Genomic DNA, 21,469 nt, shown 5'->3' on the forward strand with positions numbered 1-21,469 from the left:
TGCTCTACTCAAAGATCACTTGCAGAGATATGACATTTTACATGATGCAGACAACTCAACATCAGCAAACAAGGGCTGCTTTCATGTTGATATGTCCCTGTCTTTGGCAAATAAAGGACCTCATCTCTCCTGTTTAATGAGTTTATAAGATTATTGTTGAGGCCATGCATCCAATCATCAGCGAGACCAGCACTGGCCCCTTTCTGTGAATGAATGCCTCAGATATTATCAAACAAGTGCAGTTTTCACTGTTGGAGCAGGACAGTGTGCCATGATATAATAAGAATATCTTAAATCTGAGCACTACCTTGATACACAAAAACACTATCAGTTACCAAAATATAAAACCAAATCTAGGGTGGTAATTTGCTATTTAATAGTGTCATATTAAATATTCTACAGGTCAATTTCACACTACAGTAAAAATAAGGAAATAACTCTAGAGAATTACATGCCTCTGTGGCATATACATTTGTCAGACGGTTAAAGTACAGGGATGAGTAAAGAAGAAGAGGTGGGTGTGATTTATAGAAATAGTATAAGCAAGAGGAGCATGAGGCTCAATGAAATTGGCCTTTGAACTCTAAAATCAAATCAGTTCATCCTCCAGTCATAGCGGATGTTTGTGCAAAGCTTTACAAAAATAGCTTAAGGCTTTCTTGAGATAGTGTTCACAAGCAGCTGCTTAGATTTTACAAGGATACAGGTCAATCTTAAAGGTCATTGGGCCTCATGTTTATCCCTTGTTTGTGAACATGATATTTGGGGAATGCTTAAAGGAATTTTCTGCAAACTTTGCAAAAATACCCACTCTGATTCAAGGATGAACGGATTACATTATGAAGGTCAAAGGTCTAGGTCAGGGGTGGCGAAACTTTTTCACCATGGGCAACATAAGAATGACTGGGCCAGTTAGATATACCTCCTCTTTAGTGTATTAAAGCTAGTAAAGTCAATCTATTGTATGTCAAGATATGCTTGATTAAAAAACAAAACAAAAAAACCCGCCTATGTCACAGTTTTTCGACTCGCTGACAAGAAGAAAAGCTGTCATTGTGAGAACCTGGTCTGGATGAGAGTGCAGTCTATGCAGCAGATAAGGAAGATGCTGACATTTCACCTTCACATTCAGACACAAAAAAGAGCAAGCTGCACAAAGCTGCCAAACATAGTAAGTGTTGATTCTTGATGATAATTGGAGCAATACGCTTTATTAAACAGACCTTAAGTCAGCGATGACAGTGGCACAAAAGACTGTGATTCCTGCTGCTTTTTGCTGCTGTGTACCTTTTGCCTAGATTAGAGAGGGCTTAAGAGGGCTTTTAACAAGAAACATTATTTTTGTTGACAAATTGTTTACCTTTTACATTATTTTACATCTACAAAATCTTGTCAAAATGTTTGTTTACAGAATGAATACAGCTTAAAACACTACTTGTGTTGAATCTAAGACATTCAACACAGTCAAGCGTAGCTTCATGTTCTGCTATGTGACATATTTGATTGTACTGTATATTGGAATTTACTGTGGGCAAAATGGACAACAAGTTGCATTGATCCACAGGCTGTAGTTTAGACACGCCTTGTCTAGGACATTAGACCTCATGCTCATCCCTTGCATATAAAATCTCTCTAAATTGCACTAACAAATAAACCATCCTAGCCCTTCCTCTTGACCACTGCACTTTCACTGTACAGTAATAATAAGCCTTGCAGAGTTACATAGGTCCTGGTAGCTCTAGCCTGGAGTAATAGCAGGTGTTACTTACTGGCTTTGTATTAAAGATTTCATCAATTAATTTATTAACATAAGTTATAAAAAAGTCTCCACCATTAGATACAGTATCCCCCACTATTAAAGCTTGGGACTACAGTGCTCAAGTATTAATCATAATATTGTCATATAAAACAAATATAAGGTGGTGTGTATGTTCAACGTTTACATTAAAGTGTGTATGTATCAATGCTACCTCTGTGCATGACTCTCCGGGAGTGCATATGTTCGAGCGCGCTGCAGAGCTGGACAAAGTACTTCCACACTGTTCTCTCTGGGATGAGCCTCCTCTGCTTCTTAAAGTGCTGCAAAATAAACACAAACATTCATTCAAGCAACGTTAAATTAACCAAATGATGTAGCAAATACAATATCTCACACTGAATGGAAAAAGGTTTTATGTGATACAGATGGTTGCAAAATGTTTGTGTGTCTGTTTATACAGCATCCATCTCCAGACAAATCCCGGCCCTGACTCCACGGTTAATGCAACCCAGACCCCTGTCCTCACAGTCTGTCCCTCTCCTGACCAAACTCTGTCTCATTTTCTCAGTGGCCTTCAATAGAAAGCACATGCACTGTCAGGAACAGAGGGAAGAAATCTGTGGTACGTTCCAAAACTTTCCAATCTGACACGCAGCTCTTTTGTTAGGTAAATCTTTTAGTGGCACACTGCCTCCAGTTGTTTTGAGTTTATGTAATTATCCAGGAAGGCTGAGTGAGTTATTCTAGGTCTATCAGACACTGGTCCATATCCAGACAAGTTACATTTATGACATTGCTTTCACAGTGCAGTGGCCAATTGATCCACCATGACAATAATCAAGAAAGAAGATAAACTCCTCATACATCAGCAGGTAAAACTGAGAAAATGTAAGAAGCCTGGCCTAGTAAGATTTTTAAGGTATACCCGTAGGTAACTTTGCAAGGGAAAAAGCCCAGACTTTAACTGGCCTTTATCAGCCAAGAACATAAAAGACGATATGCACTAAAATGTGATCATTTCTGGGGCACCAAATAAATCAAAGCCCAAAATATGATTATGTCAGCATCCTTGATGGTAATGTATTTCAGGACATCTGTCTAGACTTATAATGTATGCATGTACATTTTGCATACCACCTGTATTCATATTTCTGTACTGTGACAAAATCAGCAAACAATCTGTTAGAACTGCTGGTCTGACCTGCTGCTGATTAGCTAATCTCGGTACAACAAGATAACAGCACTAGAAATTTGCACTTTCTTTTCCTGTTAAAATAATAAAATATACATTTGTGTTAAAGGAGACTAATCTATTATTACTACACACAAAAGTGGAGGAAAAGAGGAGAAAGACAAAAGATGGATCAACTCATTTCTTCATACACTTCACAAATAAACTTTTTCTTGTGACTGTGCAACTTAAATATCATCAACCATGATGTGTTTCAGGTCCTGTGATTCACATCCTGCGATGTGGCTATTGCTACACCCACATTGCCATCACAGTCGTAAAAACACATATCAATGAGCCCCAGTGGTTGTCATAATGGAAACGTGGACTCAACCAAACTTTCAGTGTACTAACAAGAAAAGAGCCAGGGCAAAGGCGGACCTTAACCCCATGTCAGTTATTTCAGTCAACCTCCCAATTATGAGATTTTAAGGTTTAATAAAATCAAAATTGATGACTTGTCAAAAATTTGCATTTTTATGTGTTGAGGGAGATATATGTTCCTGATACTATCTTTTAAAAGCAGAATTAATAAACATTTTATTGCTTTATGCACATTTTTTTTCTTCTGAAAGCTGCTGATTTGTGGATTGAAGGTCTGTAGTCAACCAAAGAAAAACAGGGTCAGCTGATATTACACCGACCAACTGATTGGTCATGAAGTGAACAAAACCAAAAAAAAAGGAAAAGGGGAGGGGGGTGCCTTCCCTTCACCTCAAAATCAGTTTGAACTGTGACAGGTCCCTCAATGCACCCTTCTGGTAGTGTAAATGATCTTAAACAGCTAACATAACAAGCTTTATGAAGCATTATAAATTATTTGTATCCTCATAATGTTATACTACAATAACCGCTGACTCAAAAGCGATCAGTGTGCACTGACCTTTAATCATAGAATTTATGTGATCACCTCACAGGAAATATTTTGGCATCATATAGCCTACAAAATCTTCTGAATCCAATCCTCTGAAAATTTTTTGTATTACTTCATAACAAAAACTATTAAAAAGGAGTGATTGTTCCAGCCCAGGCCGTGTAGCCGTGTTATTTACGAGCATATATCAGACAGCGTGCAGCGTGCAGGGAAGAAGTCTGCTGGTTGAGATGTATTAGCCAACACAGTGTCACTTCTCTCTTCTGTTCTCTGTCTGTCTGTAACAGACGCTAACGCTGACATTAATGAGATGATAAAGGGATTTCATACTTGTATTTGCTGACCAGTGAATAAAACAGGCTGCAGGAGTTGAGGCTTAGACGGGAGACAGCAGAGACACTCTCAGCTCCACTTCAATACAGACATCCTGCATCTTTTTTTAAGTTTAGGATCAAGCACACACACACGCATGCCCAACCAACTGACCAGCAGGATCTTAGTTGGATGAGAACTTATCAACCAACCAACTGACCAACTTTTAATCGACTGGGAGGTGTCAGCTCTAGTGGATTGATTGAACTTTTGTTTCTATGTTCTTTTGTTTGTCAAAAGTGTGTCTCATATTGCTGTTTAGGCAAGGACTTTCTTGTAAAAAGGATTTTTCTATTTTAATGGAAATATCTATCCATCCATTTTATTCCGCTTATCCGTGGCCGGGTTGCGGTGGCAGCAGGCTAAGCAAGTCTACCTACACATCTCTCTCCCCAGCAACATTTGGGGGTTTCCGAAGCATGTCCAGGTCAGATGAGATACATCATCTCCAGCGAGTCCTGGGTCTAGCCTAGGGTCTCCTTCCAGTTGAACATGCCCGGAAGACCTCCACAGGGGGGCAACCAGGAGGCATCCTAATCAGATGCCTGAACCACCTCAACTGGCTTCTTTTGAGGTAAAGGAGCAATGGTTCTACTTTGAGATTCCTCCGGATGTCCAAACTCCTCGCTCTGTCTCTAAGGCTGAGCCCAGACACCCTCCTGAGGGACCTCATTTTGACAGCTTGAACCAGCGATCTCATTCTTTCGGTCAGTGCCCTGAGTTCATGACCATAGGTGAGGGTCAGGTCAAAGATCAACCGGTAAAATGAGAGTTTTGCTTACTGGCTCTGCTCCCTCTTCACCATGATGGTATGGTACAACATCTGCAATACCCCGATGCTGCACCAATTCACCTGTCTATCTCTCAGTCCATTCAACTCTAACTTGTGAATAAGACCCCGGGATACTTGAACTCCTTCATTTGGACCAAAGACCCCCCCCCCCCGAAGGGTGCAATCTACCATTTTCTGGGAGAGAACCATAGCTGTGGACTTGGGGGTACTGCTGACCCCACTCAGGCACAAACCGTCCCAGTGCCTGCTGGAAGTCCCCGGCTAAAGAAGCCAACAGAACTGCATCATCTGTAAAAAAGCAGAGATGTAATCCTGAGGTCACCCAACCAAAAGCCCTTCTTCTCCTGGCTGTGCCTCTACATCTTGTCCATGAAAATCACAAACAGAATCACAGACAAGGGACAGCCCTGGCAGAGGCCAACACACACCAGGAATGTGTTCGACTTTGTGCCGAGGATGAAAACGCAGCTTTGACAACAGAAATATTCCTGATTAAATAAATAAATAATAAATAGTGCAAAGTTTTGCACCTCAGTTTTTGCAACCAGCCTCAAGTCTACTTAAGTATTTTGAACTTTTGCATTGCTTTGTTTTTCAACACTGGAGGTTTCTGCATTCTAATTGTGTTGATTCAAGTTAAATTTGCCCTAAAAGCGCTCTCTTCACAAAGCTATTTATGGTACTACATACTGTTGTGTATATCTAGTTAGTACACTTAGGAAGTAGAGTTCAAAGATATAGAAACAAATGGCCTATCATCTCTTGCAAGGTCAGAGGCTAAGCAGGAGAAATGTTTGGACTATTAGAATAACAGTTTCATAGCGTTGATGGAAGATTTAAGAGAGAGGCAGACAGACAGAGAAAGGAAAGAGTCAGCAGGAAATAAGGGGGAGACTGCAAAAAGTGGACGTAGCAAAGGAAATGTAAGAGTTGCACAAAATGATGGAAGGTGTGTGAGGTGGAAAAAGAGAGGGATGGAGGATAGATTGAGGGAGGGAGGGATAGACCTTGGCCTACATCCAAACAAAGCCTCATTGAGAAGCCATTCTTCCCGTGCCCTCCCATTTCCATATCAGAGGACCGTTTGATGTCAATGGGGGAGCACATAGACGCCCACCAACACCACCACCACCCTCTCCTCCATGCCTTTTACAGCAAACACCGCACATGCAATATTCTGTAAGTGCATGCAAATCAAGGACCATTTGATTTCATTTGAATTCTGAGATGGTCAGAGAGAGAGTAATGGAGAATGAGGGGAGGGAGAGAAAGGAGGAGAGAGCGGCGTGTAGGACGAGAAATCAAAAAGAATAAAAAATGTTAAATTCATGCATTTGGAAGGAGGGGGTCTGTTTTACATATGGCTCACTGTACGAATGTGTTTACTTCACATTACGGCCTGGGGAGGAAGAGGAAGGGGTGCTAATCCGTGGCACGCACCTCTGGACTGCTACTGTTACATTTGAAAAACAAATCATTTAGAGCAGCGCAGGAGACAAATGTAGGAGAGGAGGGGCGTAGATTTGGGTTTCAGACTGTATGTTGTCAGCAGCCATAAGGAGATGACACAGTCTGAATGCTCCCAGCATGCTCGGTAGGTTAGCACAGATAGCAGTGACGCCCAGTGGTTTGTTCTCGTACCTCTTCAGGCTGCCATGATACGTCTTTGTAAAATGCATCTCTCAAATATTGTGTGTTCTTTGCTTACAGAGTACACCCTATGTCAGTGCCTGCGTGTGTGTGGGGGGATATATATCACTGGTGTATGTGTGTGTGCTGAGCCTGCCATGTTCACTCTCTTGTACCACTAATCCTCGCCTCTCCTAATTTGCTGTGTTGAACTGTGCAGATGTGGAGCTGCAGAGTATGACTGCAAACAGCTTGTCGAGCTGTGCCGATACAACGCTGCGGCATCATTTATGCATGGGAGAAGACCAGGCTTTTTACATGCACACCACTAATTTGATATACTGGCAGGTTTTTACAATAACTGCTGGTTCGGCCTAACTCAAAGCTGAATAACAGGGTGAGCCTGGGTTGTAATCACTCTCACTTTTGAGCACGACTGCTCTTTCTTCTGCTCCAATTTTTAACAACATCCTCCCACAAAAACACATTGTGGATATGGGTTGAAGACATGGTCAAGCTGATGCATCCCTGGGCTCATAGCAACACAATAAGTATGTTATTCAAAATGCACTTGCTCTTATTTTGCTTAAGTGTTGATTTAACAAGACAAATTGTTACAGCTCTTTTCTTGGAAAAATCTAGTCAAAGTGCAAAAGCTGTGCAGACTTTCTTTAAGCCTCACTGTGGTATCAACTAATTTAAAAGTCTAGACATTGTGTATTTTCATGACCATTTAACTTTGCTTTTTTATCCTGATGGTGGGTGTCCTTATATGACTACAACAGTTATGGAGTCTATGGAATCACTGTGCAGGACAGGTATGTGAGCCCTAACAGACAAACGGTTAATGACCATAAAAAGGTGTATTTCACCACAAGTTAACCCTAACCCTTAAGTTTTAATCACAATTAATCATAGAATTTCTGTAGTTAATCACTATTAATCATACCCTTTTAATTGCATTTTAAACTGTCTTAAACTAGGGATACTTTTATAGGTAGATCAAAGATTTTAACATGAACTTAACCGCATAAAAAGGAACTTGCAATGGATCGAAAATTAAAAAAGAAAACATTTAAAAGGTTCAGATGATTTGACTTATCCACTTATGCTTGTCTGTAAACTTGTCAAAGTAAATTGAGACATTATGGAGCAGTAGTTGACTTATTTCAAATCATTGTGGCTGCGGGGATATGCTCATATGCCTTAACCAAAGTGTAATGAAAGGGACAATAAAGCATGCAACTAACTGCGATAAACAGAAAAAAAGGAGTGCACTGATTGTGGACCTTGATTAATCGAGATTAACGATTAATCTTGACAGCCCTAATTTAAATGGTTTATGGCACTTAAGTAACACAGTTAAAAGTTTATTTGCAAAGTTTATGAAAAAAGGAGTCGCTCCTTCATCCTGTGATCTCTTTACTTTCCCTCCTCCTCTGTGTGAGTGAGTGTTTAAATTGAATCGAATTAATTTGCATTAAAGGCCCAAGATGTGTTTGTTTGACCTCCTTTAATAATTAAGAAAAATCTCAAGATATAACTTGCATAGAGAAAAACAACAGCAATGTCAGTTTTCTCAAATATCAGTCAGACATAATAGTAATATAGAAACATAAGTCGATAGTCGATTAGTATGGATTTATCAGTGTCAAGAATGCAAAGGGCTCTGACATGGAACACTTTCGCATGGCATGAAATCAAGGAATTTCTGTCATATATACATGTTAAAGTACTATATATGTAGAGGAAGTGTGTGTGTGTGTAAGTGTGTGTGTGTGTGTGGGGGGGGGGGGGCAGTTACCACAAGATTCTCTTCCTTTTTTATTACATTTGAAAAGAATCAAGGTAAGTTGGCCATGAAAACAGGGACATGGTGGCAGAACTAGGCCAAAAATAACATTTTATCCATTTGAAAAAAATACACCCAAATTTTACCAAAGTCCTTTATTAAAGTACAACCACAGATAACTTCTGTCCAACTGGCTCATCCCAAAATATAATGTATAAAAAGTATGAGGAAAGCACATGTTAGGCTGAGTTTGTGTTCACATATCCTCTACATACATACAGCACATGCTGCAACTTTATGACCATTAATCATTGCTTCATTCTTTACAACTTCCCTTTTACAGTCCAGGCATGTCAGCACAGACTTTGGGATAAAAGGGAGTTTGCAGGAGGCCTTATATTAGTTGGTTTTTGGTTTCAGTACAGTGTGGATGATTCAGACTGACTCAGTGTCCAGTTAGTCAAAATCCTGCAACAGCTACAAACCGCAGACCTCCTGCCACCATTCCGTTTGCTAGAAAAGCCACGTCAGCAGTTTGATGCCTTTATGAGACCATTCCTTTAAAGACTCTGATATGGTGTTGAACTATTGTGTAAAAAAGAATCCATTGTAAATAAAATACTTTGAATGTATGTTTTTTTTTTTTTTCTCCTCTTGCGGTAGGCAAGTTCCTGGAAATCTTTCTGACCTCATAAACAAATCAGCTTCACTTCCTGCAGTCCAGGCAGTGTTAGCTTCTGAGCTGTGCTTTTTTGGGAGTCTTACCTTGATCATACGTGAAAGGTCCCCTGCATCTGCCAGCTCCAGTACAATGTTCAGCTCATTGTCCTCAATAAAAGACGCGTGGTATTTTATCACATTGGGGTGGTTCAATTGCTGTGGGAGGGAAAAAAAACAGACGTGTCACTGAGAAAAAAGCAAACTGGGGACATGTTGGTGGAACTTGTCACATTAAGAGCCTCCATGGTCACACTACCAAGAGTGAAAATCATTCCATGTAGAAGCTAGAGACAGAGACAAACTTGTTAAACAATTTATATATAAACAATCCCATCAGCTAATGAGAGTTTATGTCATGAGTTGTTAAATCTACTGTACTTTTCACCACCAATTAAAAAATAAATAAATCCATATTTGGAGAGTGTGGCCCTAATGAGATGGTTTTGTCCTCCACTGTGACAAAGCTGGGTGATATGTCACAACAACCCCTCTGTCTGTGATGACAACAACCCATGTGTGACACACACGCAGGCACACACTCACAAACATGCCTGACAGGCTGACATAGCTGGCAGTCAGAAAAACAAGCATCCCAGGCTCATCTCTGGCTGAGATTTCTTCCTGTTGGTTGGTCAATAAGGCAGGAACAGCATTCCCCGTAGTAAACAAAAAGTCTCTATCCATCCAGAGCAAGATGGGAAAAGAGGGGAGGAGGGGGTAGGCGCAATGAAGGGAAAGAAACAAATGGCACAGTGACACAGACAAGCAAAAGGAATGATGGAGACAGGGGTGAGAGGAAGGGAAGGAGAACAAAGGTGAGGAATGAAAAAAAGCAGGAGACGAAGAAGGTGAGTTAGTTGAAGGAAGGGGAGGAGGGGTGGGCATGGAGGGATGGTGATACGTGGAGAGCTGGAGACATGGAGCTGTGTGGCGTGGCGATGTCGATGGGAGGGGGTGATGCGAGCAGACGGAGCATTGTGACACGCGTCCTACACTCAGCTCCGCTCTGCTTTCTGTGCTGTGATTAAAGAAATGTTCATGCTCCGGATGATGCCGAGAAGAGGGGAAAGGGGAGCGCAGTACAGTACACTACGCAACACTAAACTCTCCACTCCATCCCTGTATCATTCCTACACAACCTCCCCTCGTCTCCTTACTCCTTCACTCTTTCCATCCCTCATGTCTCCATCTTCCCTTCCATCCCTCCCTTGTCCTCTCTCGCCAGATGTATTTTTGGCTCAGAATGGCAGTTCTGCACGGCTCCACACTGTAGCACAGCCAGAGAGTGATGACAACTCACCCCCTCCACTTCTCCTGCCCCACCCACTCCTCTTCCACAAACTGAACCTCGGGCAGAGGATACAGAGAAATAAAGAGATATGCTCACATGCAAATGTTTATATAAATGATGGATGGGAGCCTGCTGCAAAACAACTATCATTCATTGGGAAATATCAAACAGAGGATGGCATGATTATGTAATTACACACCAGTCTGTGTAATTACTTAATCATGCAAGAACCAATGTGATATATTTAGTTAGCCGATGATTTGTGTCAAAGAGGAACAAGATACTGACAGACGCTATCTGATGATAACCATGATAATACATGAGATTGCAGGGTTTTTATAAGTTAAATTACAGGCTCACAGGGAAGCAACTATTAGGAATCTGAACTACAGTAGCAAAAAGGAGACATTTATGTCAGTTTCTAACAAAACGTCATGAATGACTTAAATGGTATAGTTATTATATATCCTCTAAGGTAGGAAAATGTGTAGATATTTGATTTCTTAAAGTTTGACTACAGGAAGTGGAACTTTATACCAGAGTTGAAAATAGGGCCCTAACTTGCTATATGGTAGAGTATGATACCGAGTGAAAATTTCAAACAAGTATAAAATACATACAAGTAATTTCATCTCAATAAAATTTTAAAAAGTTTATGTTGCAAAGAAAAATTTTCAATATAATATTAGTCTAAGTTGATAAAATGATGAAAGAAAAATCTAAAATTTACAGAGAAAATTAGATGCAATTTGTTTGTCAAACTATTTTTGATTTTTAGTGTACTTTAAGAACAAAATTAAACAATTTTATGCTCTGGTTGTACTTAAACCACAGATGCATCGATTCCAATTTGATTGGCTAATTTTATTTTCGAGGTGTTTCCTGGTCTGACCTCCAGATAAAGATTTAGGATGATACCAGTTTTTGTCCTTAAAAAACAGAAAAAGCTTTTGCTTTTTTTACCCTTTCTTTAAAAGATGTTCAAAACCTGACCTGACACTCCAGATAGACTGATTCATGTATCCATTGCATGGATATTTCACATTCATCTGGAAAAGCTTGCTATCAAGGTTTTGGAAATTCTCAGAAGGTGATTTGAAGAATGTTCTGTCCGCCATAGTCTTCACTGACCAATCAGAGTGACAAAAGATGTGACGAGGTAGTAGCATGCATACACAGCTCTACAACAAACCTACCAACACTGTAGTTTAGGAACTGTGGATTATGACGTGGATTAAACGCCACGGCCGGTTGAGAGAAGAGTGAAATTGTCTTCCCCGCAAAGAGAAGCTTAGTGCGGCTCTCTACTTTTAACAAAGAAATGTGATCCAGTTCTGATTCAACTTCCGCTGTACCACTGCTACAGCCAAGCTAACCGCTCCACCAGCTCCCACTGTATATATAGACCCATACTACACTCCCTGCCCCCCTTCTCCCATAACTCTTGCAACCTCATGCTGAAGCAGGTTCAGCAGAAAGGCGGAAACATTTTTTTGGCCATGAAAAGCTTTCAATGCTGTTTCTTGCTCTATATTGTTAAAATAAATGTGGTTTAGTTGGGATTAAACTGCCCCTATACTCCTCCGAGCTAACCACTAGTAACAATGAAGTTGCTGTCGGCTCACAGTACAACTGAACGCCTTGATCTCCTCTCCTTTGGATTTGCCTGATGACATGGAGTCTGGCCAATCCATCAGCTTTACAAGGTTATTCAAAACCCTGACTGAAGTGTAAGCTTCAGTCAAGAACTTTAAAAACTGTTCACATGAACTACATCTGTGAAAACATGTCAGCTCAAACTAATTTCCACTCCAAAAAATGTGTGTTGCAACCTTTATTTAATTTCACCTTTATTCCCTAGTTAATGCTGAAATTGTTTTTGTTTGTTATAAATTGGGTTGTCCTGATCAGCATTTTTGGCCTCCGATCCCGATCCGATTTTTTAATATTGAATATCTGCCGATACTGAGTCCCGATCCGATACTCATAATTACCTAGATTAGTTTCAATTGTTACTACTAGATATCTCAAACTTATTCCATTCAACTCAGTACAGCCAATATTGTTGTAAAAAAACATAAAAATCACATTTCTGCTCAGAATGGTGTAATTGCTCTGTTTTGCTTTAATTATCCGTCAAAAAATGAATTTACATATTCACTTAGTGCAGTGTTCAGTATTCAGACTATCAAAATCCACTTAGTCGGCTGAATGACCTGAGCAGTCAAAAAAGTGAACTTAGATAAGTAACCTTAGATTCACTAAGAGGTGGTGTAACAAAGTCAAGAGTCACAATAACAATGAATTTTAAATAAAATAAATATAATAATTCCACTTAGAAGTTAACTTGACTCTATTAGTCACAACAAAAACTGAACTTAAAAAAATTAATTAAAAACATCCTAACTCCACTTTAAAGTGGTGTAAACAGTTTAACTTGAATAGGGTCAAAAACATAAGAATCAAACAGATTCAAAACAAAAATCCTTTTAAAATGTAGCAGCTTAATCTGAGACATGAACCAAATCATTAATAGTGGAATAAAACCCAAATACAAGGCACTCTTGTTATTTCAGTACAATTACTAAAGTGCAACTGAGCTGCTACATCACTTTCCCCCCTCACTTTTATTTCTCAGAGACTCAGCAGTGACATTGGGCAAACATCAGAGCTCCAAATGTCCGTAGTGAAGCTAACGCAGTGAAGTTGCCTTTCTCTAGTAAGCTATCACATACTTTGTTGTAGAACTCCAGTAAAGCAGTGTCAGTAATGTAACATGGAGGCGGCAGGGCATAGCGTGGGTCCAAATTCCTCACCACGGAGAGGGGCTGGTTGTCCAACGCGATGAATTCGACCACCTTTTCTGTTATCTTTTTTACCTTATCCATCTCTCGAGGGTACTTGTCTTTCCTCTTAAAGTCCAGAGTGTCCGCTGCATGTTTTTATCGGAGATAACGGATCAAATTTGTAGTGTTAAATGCAGCTCTGCTGCTACCACCTCGTGAAATGGTCGTGTTACAGATGCTGCAAGTGGCCGTTAGACTGTTTTTGCTTTTAAGTTTAAAGTATTTCCACACCGCTGACATTTTTAACAAATGAAATGCTGCTGTTGCTGCTTTGTTGTTACTGACACCTTTATGGCCTGTAGTAAACTGCGCTCAATTTATGGCAACTGATGTAAATGATTGACTGGGCTGATCGGATCAACTTGCCGATCGCTGATCAATTAAAAATGCTTGGTATTGGCCCCAATCCAATACATGTGATCAAGATCGGGACATCCCTGGTTATTAAACCATTTATTACTGGTTTGTTTGTTTGTTTAATATCTCTTTTTGAACAAAGACATCTTGAACAAAGTCCCCAAAGTAGAACAACTACCACACTATCGACTTCCCCTACTCTACTCTCAGCTACGCTCGACTCAGCCTGTCTTTGCACAGTGAGACATTTTTCGTTCTTTACAATAAAAATCAGAATCAGCTCAAACGAGTTCGGAAATATCAGCATATCAGATGTTGGCAAAAATCCAATACTGTGCATCCCTACTGTACCCAACAATCTTCATCCTCTGTCATCCCGCTGTCAAGTTTTTCTTTAGTTGATTAACTTCTGATTAACTCCTAGTCACCCTCATTTATGTCATGAGCACCAATATGAGGTGTGGTGAGTCAAATTGGCATTGAAATCTGCACTGATATGTATTTTAAATGAAATAATTGATTTTTAGCACTGGTAATTCAATAATTGCATTACACAAGTCAAGAGAGTAATACATTGCCTTATTGAAATTTGGTCCCACCCCTTCTAACATAAATACTGTATGTGCACTTTGCTTGTAAAACTCTAAAAAGAGATTTGAAACCAACAGATAGCCATGACTTTAAAGGGCAATTATCACGTTACATAAAGCTACATGCTGAAGGTTCCACTGTTTAATTCCTAGAACCTGACCAGGTTTGGACATGCACACACAGAAAATGCACTTTTTATGGACACAAACAAAACACAAAGAAGCAAATACACCGAATCATTACAGCTTCTGGCAGCTGATTTAGGCAGATTATTAGTTTTCAGAATACAACCTAGGCTTGATAGTAGCCACAAGCAAGGGAGACACACAGCTGTGGGATTTCAAGAGCAGTGAAACTAGCAGACTGGCAGGGAGCAGGCTATTTTCTGGAACAAACATTTAGACAAAAGGGCAGGGAGAGGGGAGTGAGATTCTCAAGTTGAAATCATCATGCCAGAACAGGAAAACACAGATGAATGAGCCGACACAAACACGTACAGACAAACAAACAAATAGGCAGACTGTTGAAAGGCCATGACTGAGTAAGTGTGTGCGTGCATGCATGTGTGTGATCATGCGCCAGTATGTGTGTCATTCCAGTCGGTCCATGCCAGTGTGCCTCTCATTATTCTGATTTGGCTGTGTCTCCTGTTGGCCTGTCTAGTGGGGGATAAGGCAGAGGGGCTGTCTCTCTCTCACACTCGGTCTGTTATTATCAGGCTGGCTGGGCAGCGCGGGGCTCGACGTAACTTCCATGTTCACTCGGAATCAGCTTACAGGAAAGGAAGTGAACAAAAAGCTCGGGGGGGGGGAGAGCAAGGAACAGGATGGATGAGACATAGCATCTGGGTGAATAAGGTACAGACAGAGAGAGAGAAGGGAAATATGGAGGAAGATCATCCATTAAAGAGTGAAAAAAATGTATTTGGAAGACAGAATATAACAAAGTCAGCTGGCAGAGTGACATTTACCCTAGCCTGACCCCTCTTAGTTGGTCAGAGATAGATCAAGATGAACTCCTCTGTCTCGTGCAATCAAGTCAACGATCTGCTGCTCGGATTACAGCTCTCTACCAGAGAGTATCATTGTCTGATTGGCTAGTAGAGCCCTGGGAGCTCTGAAGTCTTTGAAACAAACTAATTGGTTTGTTTTCTTTCCCTTAATGTGCACATACGAGCCTGTATATGTGCACAAACTGCCTGGAGTGCACATATACACAAAGAGGCCTCATATATGGAGGGGAACTTGACCAGGGATGCGTGATTGCAAGCACGCTTCCAACCACATTTTAGACACAAATTTACGATGTTGGAGACAGGGGAAGAAATTGGAGCTGTCATTACTTTTTTCATTAGTATTTCAGAGGAACCCAGCTGACACGTGTTTATGGAAGTTTGAGAAATGAAACCATGCTGCTGAAAAGAAAAGCAAAAATGAGGAAAGAGAGGTGGTAAAACATCAAGAGACACATGTGGGAGACGGCTAAATTTCCATGCTGATGCACTGAAGACCGGCTCTAAACATTACAAAAAAAGATGAAAACAATAGCTTTGGCATTAAAAAAAGCGAGTCAATGTGAGCCTGGGGGGATATAACACTGGTGCAACCCTGCACACACACAAACGCACGAGCTCAGGGATTATAAAGAGACACTAATACACACATACTGTACAGTCACACACACATACTCATTCATATTCTCACTTGTGTGCACAAAAACTCAAACAACCCCCTGCATTCATATCCATGCAAGGAATCGCGCACAGGTGTGCATGTGCCCACACACTAACACACAAATCTGAAGCCGTCTGGTGCAGATCAATTGTTTTCCTGTGGTGGAAGGTCTCAGCTGAGGCACCTTAAGAGAACAGAGTGCAGCACATGACGCCGTCTCTCCTTCTCTGGTTCTTTACCTTAAGGAGATCTATCTCTTTGATGCAATCTTGCCGAGCTTTGGCATCCATCAAGTCGAATATCTATCAAGAGATCAAAAGGAGAGAGAGAGTGAGAGAGAGGACAGAGAGGGTGTTATGACATATTCAAGAAATGGTAAGATAGAGAAAAAGAGTGAAAATAGGAAAAAACACTAAACAGAAAACATGGCTGCTGTTATCTAGAAGGTGGCGTAAGAGTGACTACAGGTGTTTCACATCTGACTTACACACACACATCCCTGTGTGACGTTCATGTGAGGTGTGTGAAGATGTGTATACATGCTCAGCCTGAGCACCAAATCCTCCTGGTGGTGAGCATATGTATCTCAGTCCTTCAATACTGCATGAATGTACACAGTTTCTCTTGTATGCATGTTCATGGAAAGAGCTGAGTCATTATTTGAAAGCAGATTGACATAAACACCCATTCTGAGCTTTAACATGACAAAAATTCAAAATAAAGCAAGTGCTAGAGCAAGTGGTGGTGGAGACCCATCACCAGCAGCCAGTCATAAATAGTCCTTAAAAGGAAATGTCAGTATTTTTTAAAGATGGCTTGTACTCTAAGGTACTTGGCAGTAGTAGTGACATTATCCTCCACCAACGAGGAAGCCAGGCACAGCGCTACAGACAGGTACAGTTGCTCTGCATAATCTAGTGAGTTTAAGGGAAAAGAGGCCAAGAAACAATGCTGGCTTAGTCCTACACGATATCAAAAATTTTTGAACCGTTTTATTTTTTACCTGGAGCCTCTGTGTTTGGCCCTGTTTATTTGCAATGCAGGCTTTGGCTATGTGTTCTTCTGCCACAACCACTGGTATCTCTTGATCAGCTGTTTGGATCTGCAGCTTCAACAGAGACAATGACAAAAAGCTAAGCTAAAACAAATTAAAATTAGTTATTTAAACTCAAGTGGCGATAATGTCCTGTTTATTAAGAATACAAGAGGATATTTTCATGACTGAGAGTACACAAAGGAACAAGTTCTGCAGATGGAGAGTCAGCAAGCCAAAAAAGAGAGGGGATAAACTTAAATGGAAGCTAGTGAGCAGGAGAGATCCCAAGTTATCTGTTGGTGTAGGTTAGGGATGCACAATATGATCAGCATGATATCAGTATATGCAGACATGAGAACATCTGCTGATCTTTACAATCAACATATTTGGTGATTATATTAGCTGTTTTCATCTGTAATTATCTGCCATATGTAAGGCTGAGTTTTTGGAGTTTTAGTCAGGACCAACAGACTTAAGTCAGCTGAAATGTCTTTCTTTGTTTATCCTCATTCATTAAACTTTATTGTGGGTTCTAAGGACTGACGTTTGTTTCTTTGTGAATCCTTAAGCTTTAAGTATGTTTAAAGTACTGACGTTTTAGGTTTGAAATACATGATTAAAAGGGACATATTTTACCCTTTTAAGACAAGTTTATATTGCTCTCAGAGGTCCCCAAAACATGCCTGTTAAGTTTTTTGCTGAAAAAACACTCCAGTATTGGCTCTTTCCATGTCTAAAAACCCCTCTGTTTCAGCCCTACTCAGAACAAGCCATTTCTGTGTCTGTGGCTTTAAATGTTAATTAGCTGCATGACTCCGCCCATGACCATGGCACTCCTTATGCTACAATGTTACAGACACTTTTATCCAAAGTTAAGGACCTGACTAGGATTTGAACCATCAACCTCCCAGACCAAAGTCAGCAGGGTAACCCACTGAGCTATCCAGCATCTCAGTTGGCAGCTGAGAGGAGGATCAGGAGACGAGCGTAGAACTTTCTTAAGGAAAGGAATGGATTTTCTGGTATTTGAGGGTATTGTGAACAGGCCAGGAGCACATATTTCTGTTAGAAAAGCCTGAAAAAGTGATTTTTGCATAATATGTCCCCTTTAAATATTGGTATTGATATCAGTATTGGTAAAAATGATTATGTCAATATCTGCATTTAGATATCAGCCAAAATTCTCTATCATGCATCCCTAGTGTAGATGTGGAAACTGTGAGCCCATGCCCATGAACCCAGACAGCTTTTGCTGTCATGAGTATGACTTGAAACACTTCTTCAGGACATTTCTGATCTGAGGATAGCGGCTAACAGACACCTCAAACCTGCATCACTCCCCATCAAGAGTTCCCTGCCTTACTGAATGCAGCTGTTTAACAGATGTTCTTCAACTTTCCAGAGATAAACTGGAAAAACCAACTATGACCAGTAGAGCTGAATGGATATTTGTCTTCCAAGTGTGTTTATGGCTGTCACTTTATTCTTCAAATGGGTGATAATTAGACAAGCTGCAGTCAGCATGACAAGTTTACCTTATGAAAACAATGTGTCAGCTGTTGAAGTGGGAAACTGAGCTGAAATAAATACATTTAGTTTTGTTTGTTTGTCGTTGCCTCTGAGGCAGAAGAACATGTAACTGAAGCTTACACTGCAAAATAGTGAAAAACACAGGGGCATTCTTGGTGAAAAATAAAATGCTTAAAAAAATTGATATCACGAATATTTGAGTCAACATTGTTTTCTAGCTAAATTCGACCTAAAACTCAATAAATTAAGGAGAGCAACTGAACATGCACAGTTTAATCTCTGAGGGCTAATGACACTACCATTACCAAGTATCTCATCCAACCCAGCTTCAAAAATACTGAAATATTTCTTTAACCCATTTATCACTAAGGCCGGCTAAAAATACACCCACTAAAACCTGAGCACTGCATGAAAACAACTCCCAAAACCTGAGGGTTTTTCTAAATAACAGCACAAAATGTCAACATCTGCTACAATCTTTACTGCCTCTGTAGCAGATAGATACAAATAAAAACCACTTGAAGGCTTAAACCCTTTGTTTTAACTTTTAATGATTGCATTTGCCTAAAAGTTCATTAACAATAACAATAACAGTATTGTTCTTGTGATAATCTTATCTAACAACTGTTGCTGTTGTCTAAAGTGCTGCTGTATATAGCATCCTTCATCCAGGTTGTCAGCCATCATCTGTGCCACTGCTCAACTTTAAAAGAAAAATTTTCATCTATTAACTCTTCTGTACGGAGGGTAAAGCAAGACATTTTTCCCATATGCCTTTCGAATATTTCAGCCAATCACATTGCAGTTAATTGGTCACGTGCCTGAAAAACGGCAAGGCGATGCATGTGATCTTAAAGGTAGAAGCACGCCAGCATTTGAACTGGCCTGAATAAACATACATGTTGCATTCAGTCTAAATGGCTTAAATGACGTTTTTCTTAATGACAACTAGGAATCTAAAATCACTCAGATTTCAAATTTCTTAACACAAAATTTGCATACATTTTAGCAGAATTCTTTAAGTTTAGCAAGATGTGTACAGCATAGCCCAGTGTGTATCATAACTTTCTACAGCTGTATAATATCCTGCATGAAATTAAGGTAAATCTCAAGAGCTAAATTTCCTGATGTGAGTATGTTTGAGGTGAACCATTCATCAGAGCCACAGAAAAATATGACAGTAGAAGACAAATTTATCCTTAAGAGTAAAAGTCCAGGATTTAATGTACTGGCTGCATTTGTTATCTTATTGTGTCTTACCTGGACTTTCTTCAGAGCCACTGACGTGTTGTCTAACAGGTACCTGGCTCGGTACACCTCACTGAACTGTCCACGTCCAATCTTCTTCTCAATCTGGAAGTTTGCCAGCGAGTTATGACCCATGTCTGGTTGCAATGGTTTCTGAAAATAAAAGCACAACTCTGTTAATGTGCTAGTCCCACATGAATATGCAAACACACAAAAAGGAAAAAAGAATAAAACCAGCTGGTTTAGAAACATTTTGCTGTAAGCGTGTTTAAAGCATTGAAGTGCAGCTACTGTACATTGACTCAACTGGCGTAGGAAAGCATAAGAGCTGAAGGATGTGGGTGAAACTGAGGTGAGGCCAGAGCTTCAGTAGTTTGTTTAGCTGAGAGGCAGCTTGAGGCTGCTGATGATTTGACTGGCATTAGGCTGATGCGTCATGCTGGGAGAGGTCTTGAGGAATGTGCTTGCATTTAACTACAGCACTACATCATTCAGTACAACCAATACAAAGAGGACAGTCATTTACCTGTTATTACCCAAAGAGCACCAAGAGATTTGGGACTGCTCATGTTTTTCAGTCATAATCAATTCCAAAGTGAGAACTTGCAAATAGAAAGTCAACATGCTACCTGATTTAAATTTTATAGGCAGCAGGACAGCCTGCCAGTGCTTTTAGAAGTGGCTGCCCTGCTAGCACCAGAGTTTAACGTCTAATCCAACACACAGCATCTTTTATTATTACTATTATTTTTTCTACTTTATTACTCCTTTAGACTTTGCTGACACTTACATGAAGGCTGTTCCTGGTAAAAAGAAATCTGACCTCTGTTCCGGAGAAGTAAAGATAACATTTCTTTCTTCATAATCACAGCCATCTTATCATCCATCTGACTTGCTTTTAAATTCCCCAGAAGTGTGACTACTCTTCCTTTCTTTGCCTGCCAACTTATATCACTGATAGTCTGGCACTGAGCCACAGACTACAGGATGCTTTGCCTCCACTCAGCACATGACAAGCTGCACAGACCAAGGCTCTCACCTTATACAATAAAAAAGTCAAAAATAAACCAGAATGAGCCCCTTGGACATTAAGTGTGAAAAAAGGCACAGAGCAGACTGCTTGACCTTTCAAGCCTTTTGGTAAACTTGTGCGAGGCGTCGGCGGGAGCAAACAGAAGGTGACAGATATCAGAATGCCACATGTCACCAGCGCTTCTACCAATGTGGCGCTGGGAGCAGCTCGGGGCCAAGCGACTTAGGACAGAGGGGTGGAAGACGAAGAGGGTGAGAAGGTCAAAACTCATCTCCAAAGCACTTAAATTTCTGCATAAGCTTCAGTTACTCTGTCCAACAGACGCTTGCATGTTTTGAAATTATGCAGAGTTGCCATGAGCACAGATCAGAGGCTAAACAAGACTCTACAAGAATATGGTTACGTATATTCCATCAACATGGGAACCAAACCAACAAAAAAACAAAACCATTACATCAGCTATGAGGGAAGACTGCAAACACTGACAATTTCACAACTGACAGGTCTAAGCACAAAAAGTAAGGGAGTTTGTGTTTGGTAGATTCTTTGTTGTAACAGTTCCTCAGGGCAATACATCTTATACTGTTGGAAAGCCTGTTTATTTCCTTTTTAAATGGCACAACATTTGTAAGAAACATGCATTTGTGGGATGAGCAGCAGAGCTGAGTATGTGGGTTGCGCTGATGAAAAATTT

The 21,469-nt window shown here is 40.3% G+C and overlaps 1 protein-coding gene across 5 annotated transcripts in view; it reads right to left on the reverse strand.

Moving 5' to 3' along the window:
- nek7 (NIMA-related kinase 7) overlaps window positions 1–21,469 on the reverse strand; it is a 105,408-nt gene that overhangs the window by 35,249 nt on the left and 48,690 nt on the right. For 3 of the 5 annotated variants that reach the window (XM_041791193.1, XM_041791195.1, XM_041791194.1), the window contains 5 exons: window positions 19,755–19,895; window positions 16,932–17,036; window positions 16,168–16,230; window positions 9,216–9,326; window positions 1,971–2,079 (listed from right to left, as the gene is read on the reverse strand). In XM_041791193.1, coding sequence (XP_041647127.1) covers window positions 1,971–2,079; window positions 9,216–9,326; window positions 16,168–16,230; window positions 16,932–17,036; window positions 19,755–19,895 — 529 coding nt within the window. The remainder of the gene's footprint in view (window positions 1–1,970; window positions 2,080–9,215; window positions 9,327–16,167; window positions 16,231–16,931; window positions 17,037–19,754; window positions 19,896–21,469) is intronic. The other 2 variants (XM_041791196.1, XM_041791197.1) reach the window with 1 other exon arrangement.

Source organism: Cheilinus undulatus, linkage group 7, assembly GCF_018320785.1.
Source record: "Cheilinus undulatus linkage group 7, ASM1832078v1, whole genome shotgun sequence".
NCBI lineage: Eukaryota > Metazoa > Chordata > Actinopteri > Labriformes > Labridae > Cheilinus > Cheilinus undulatus.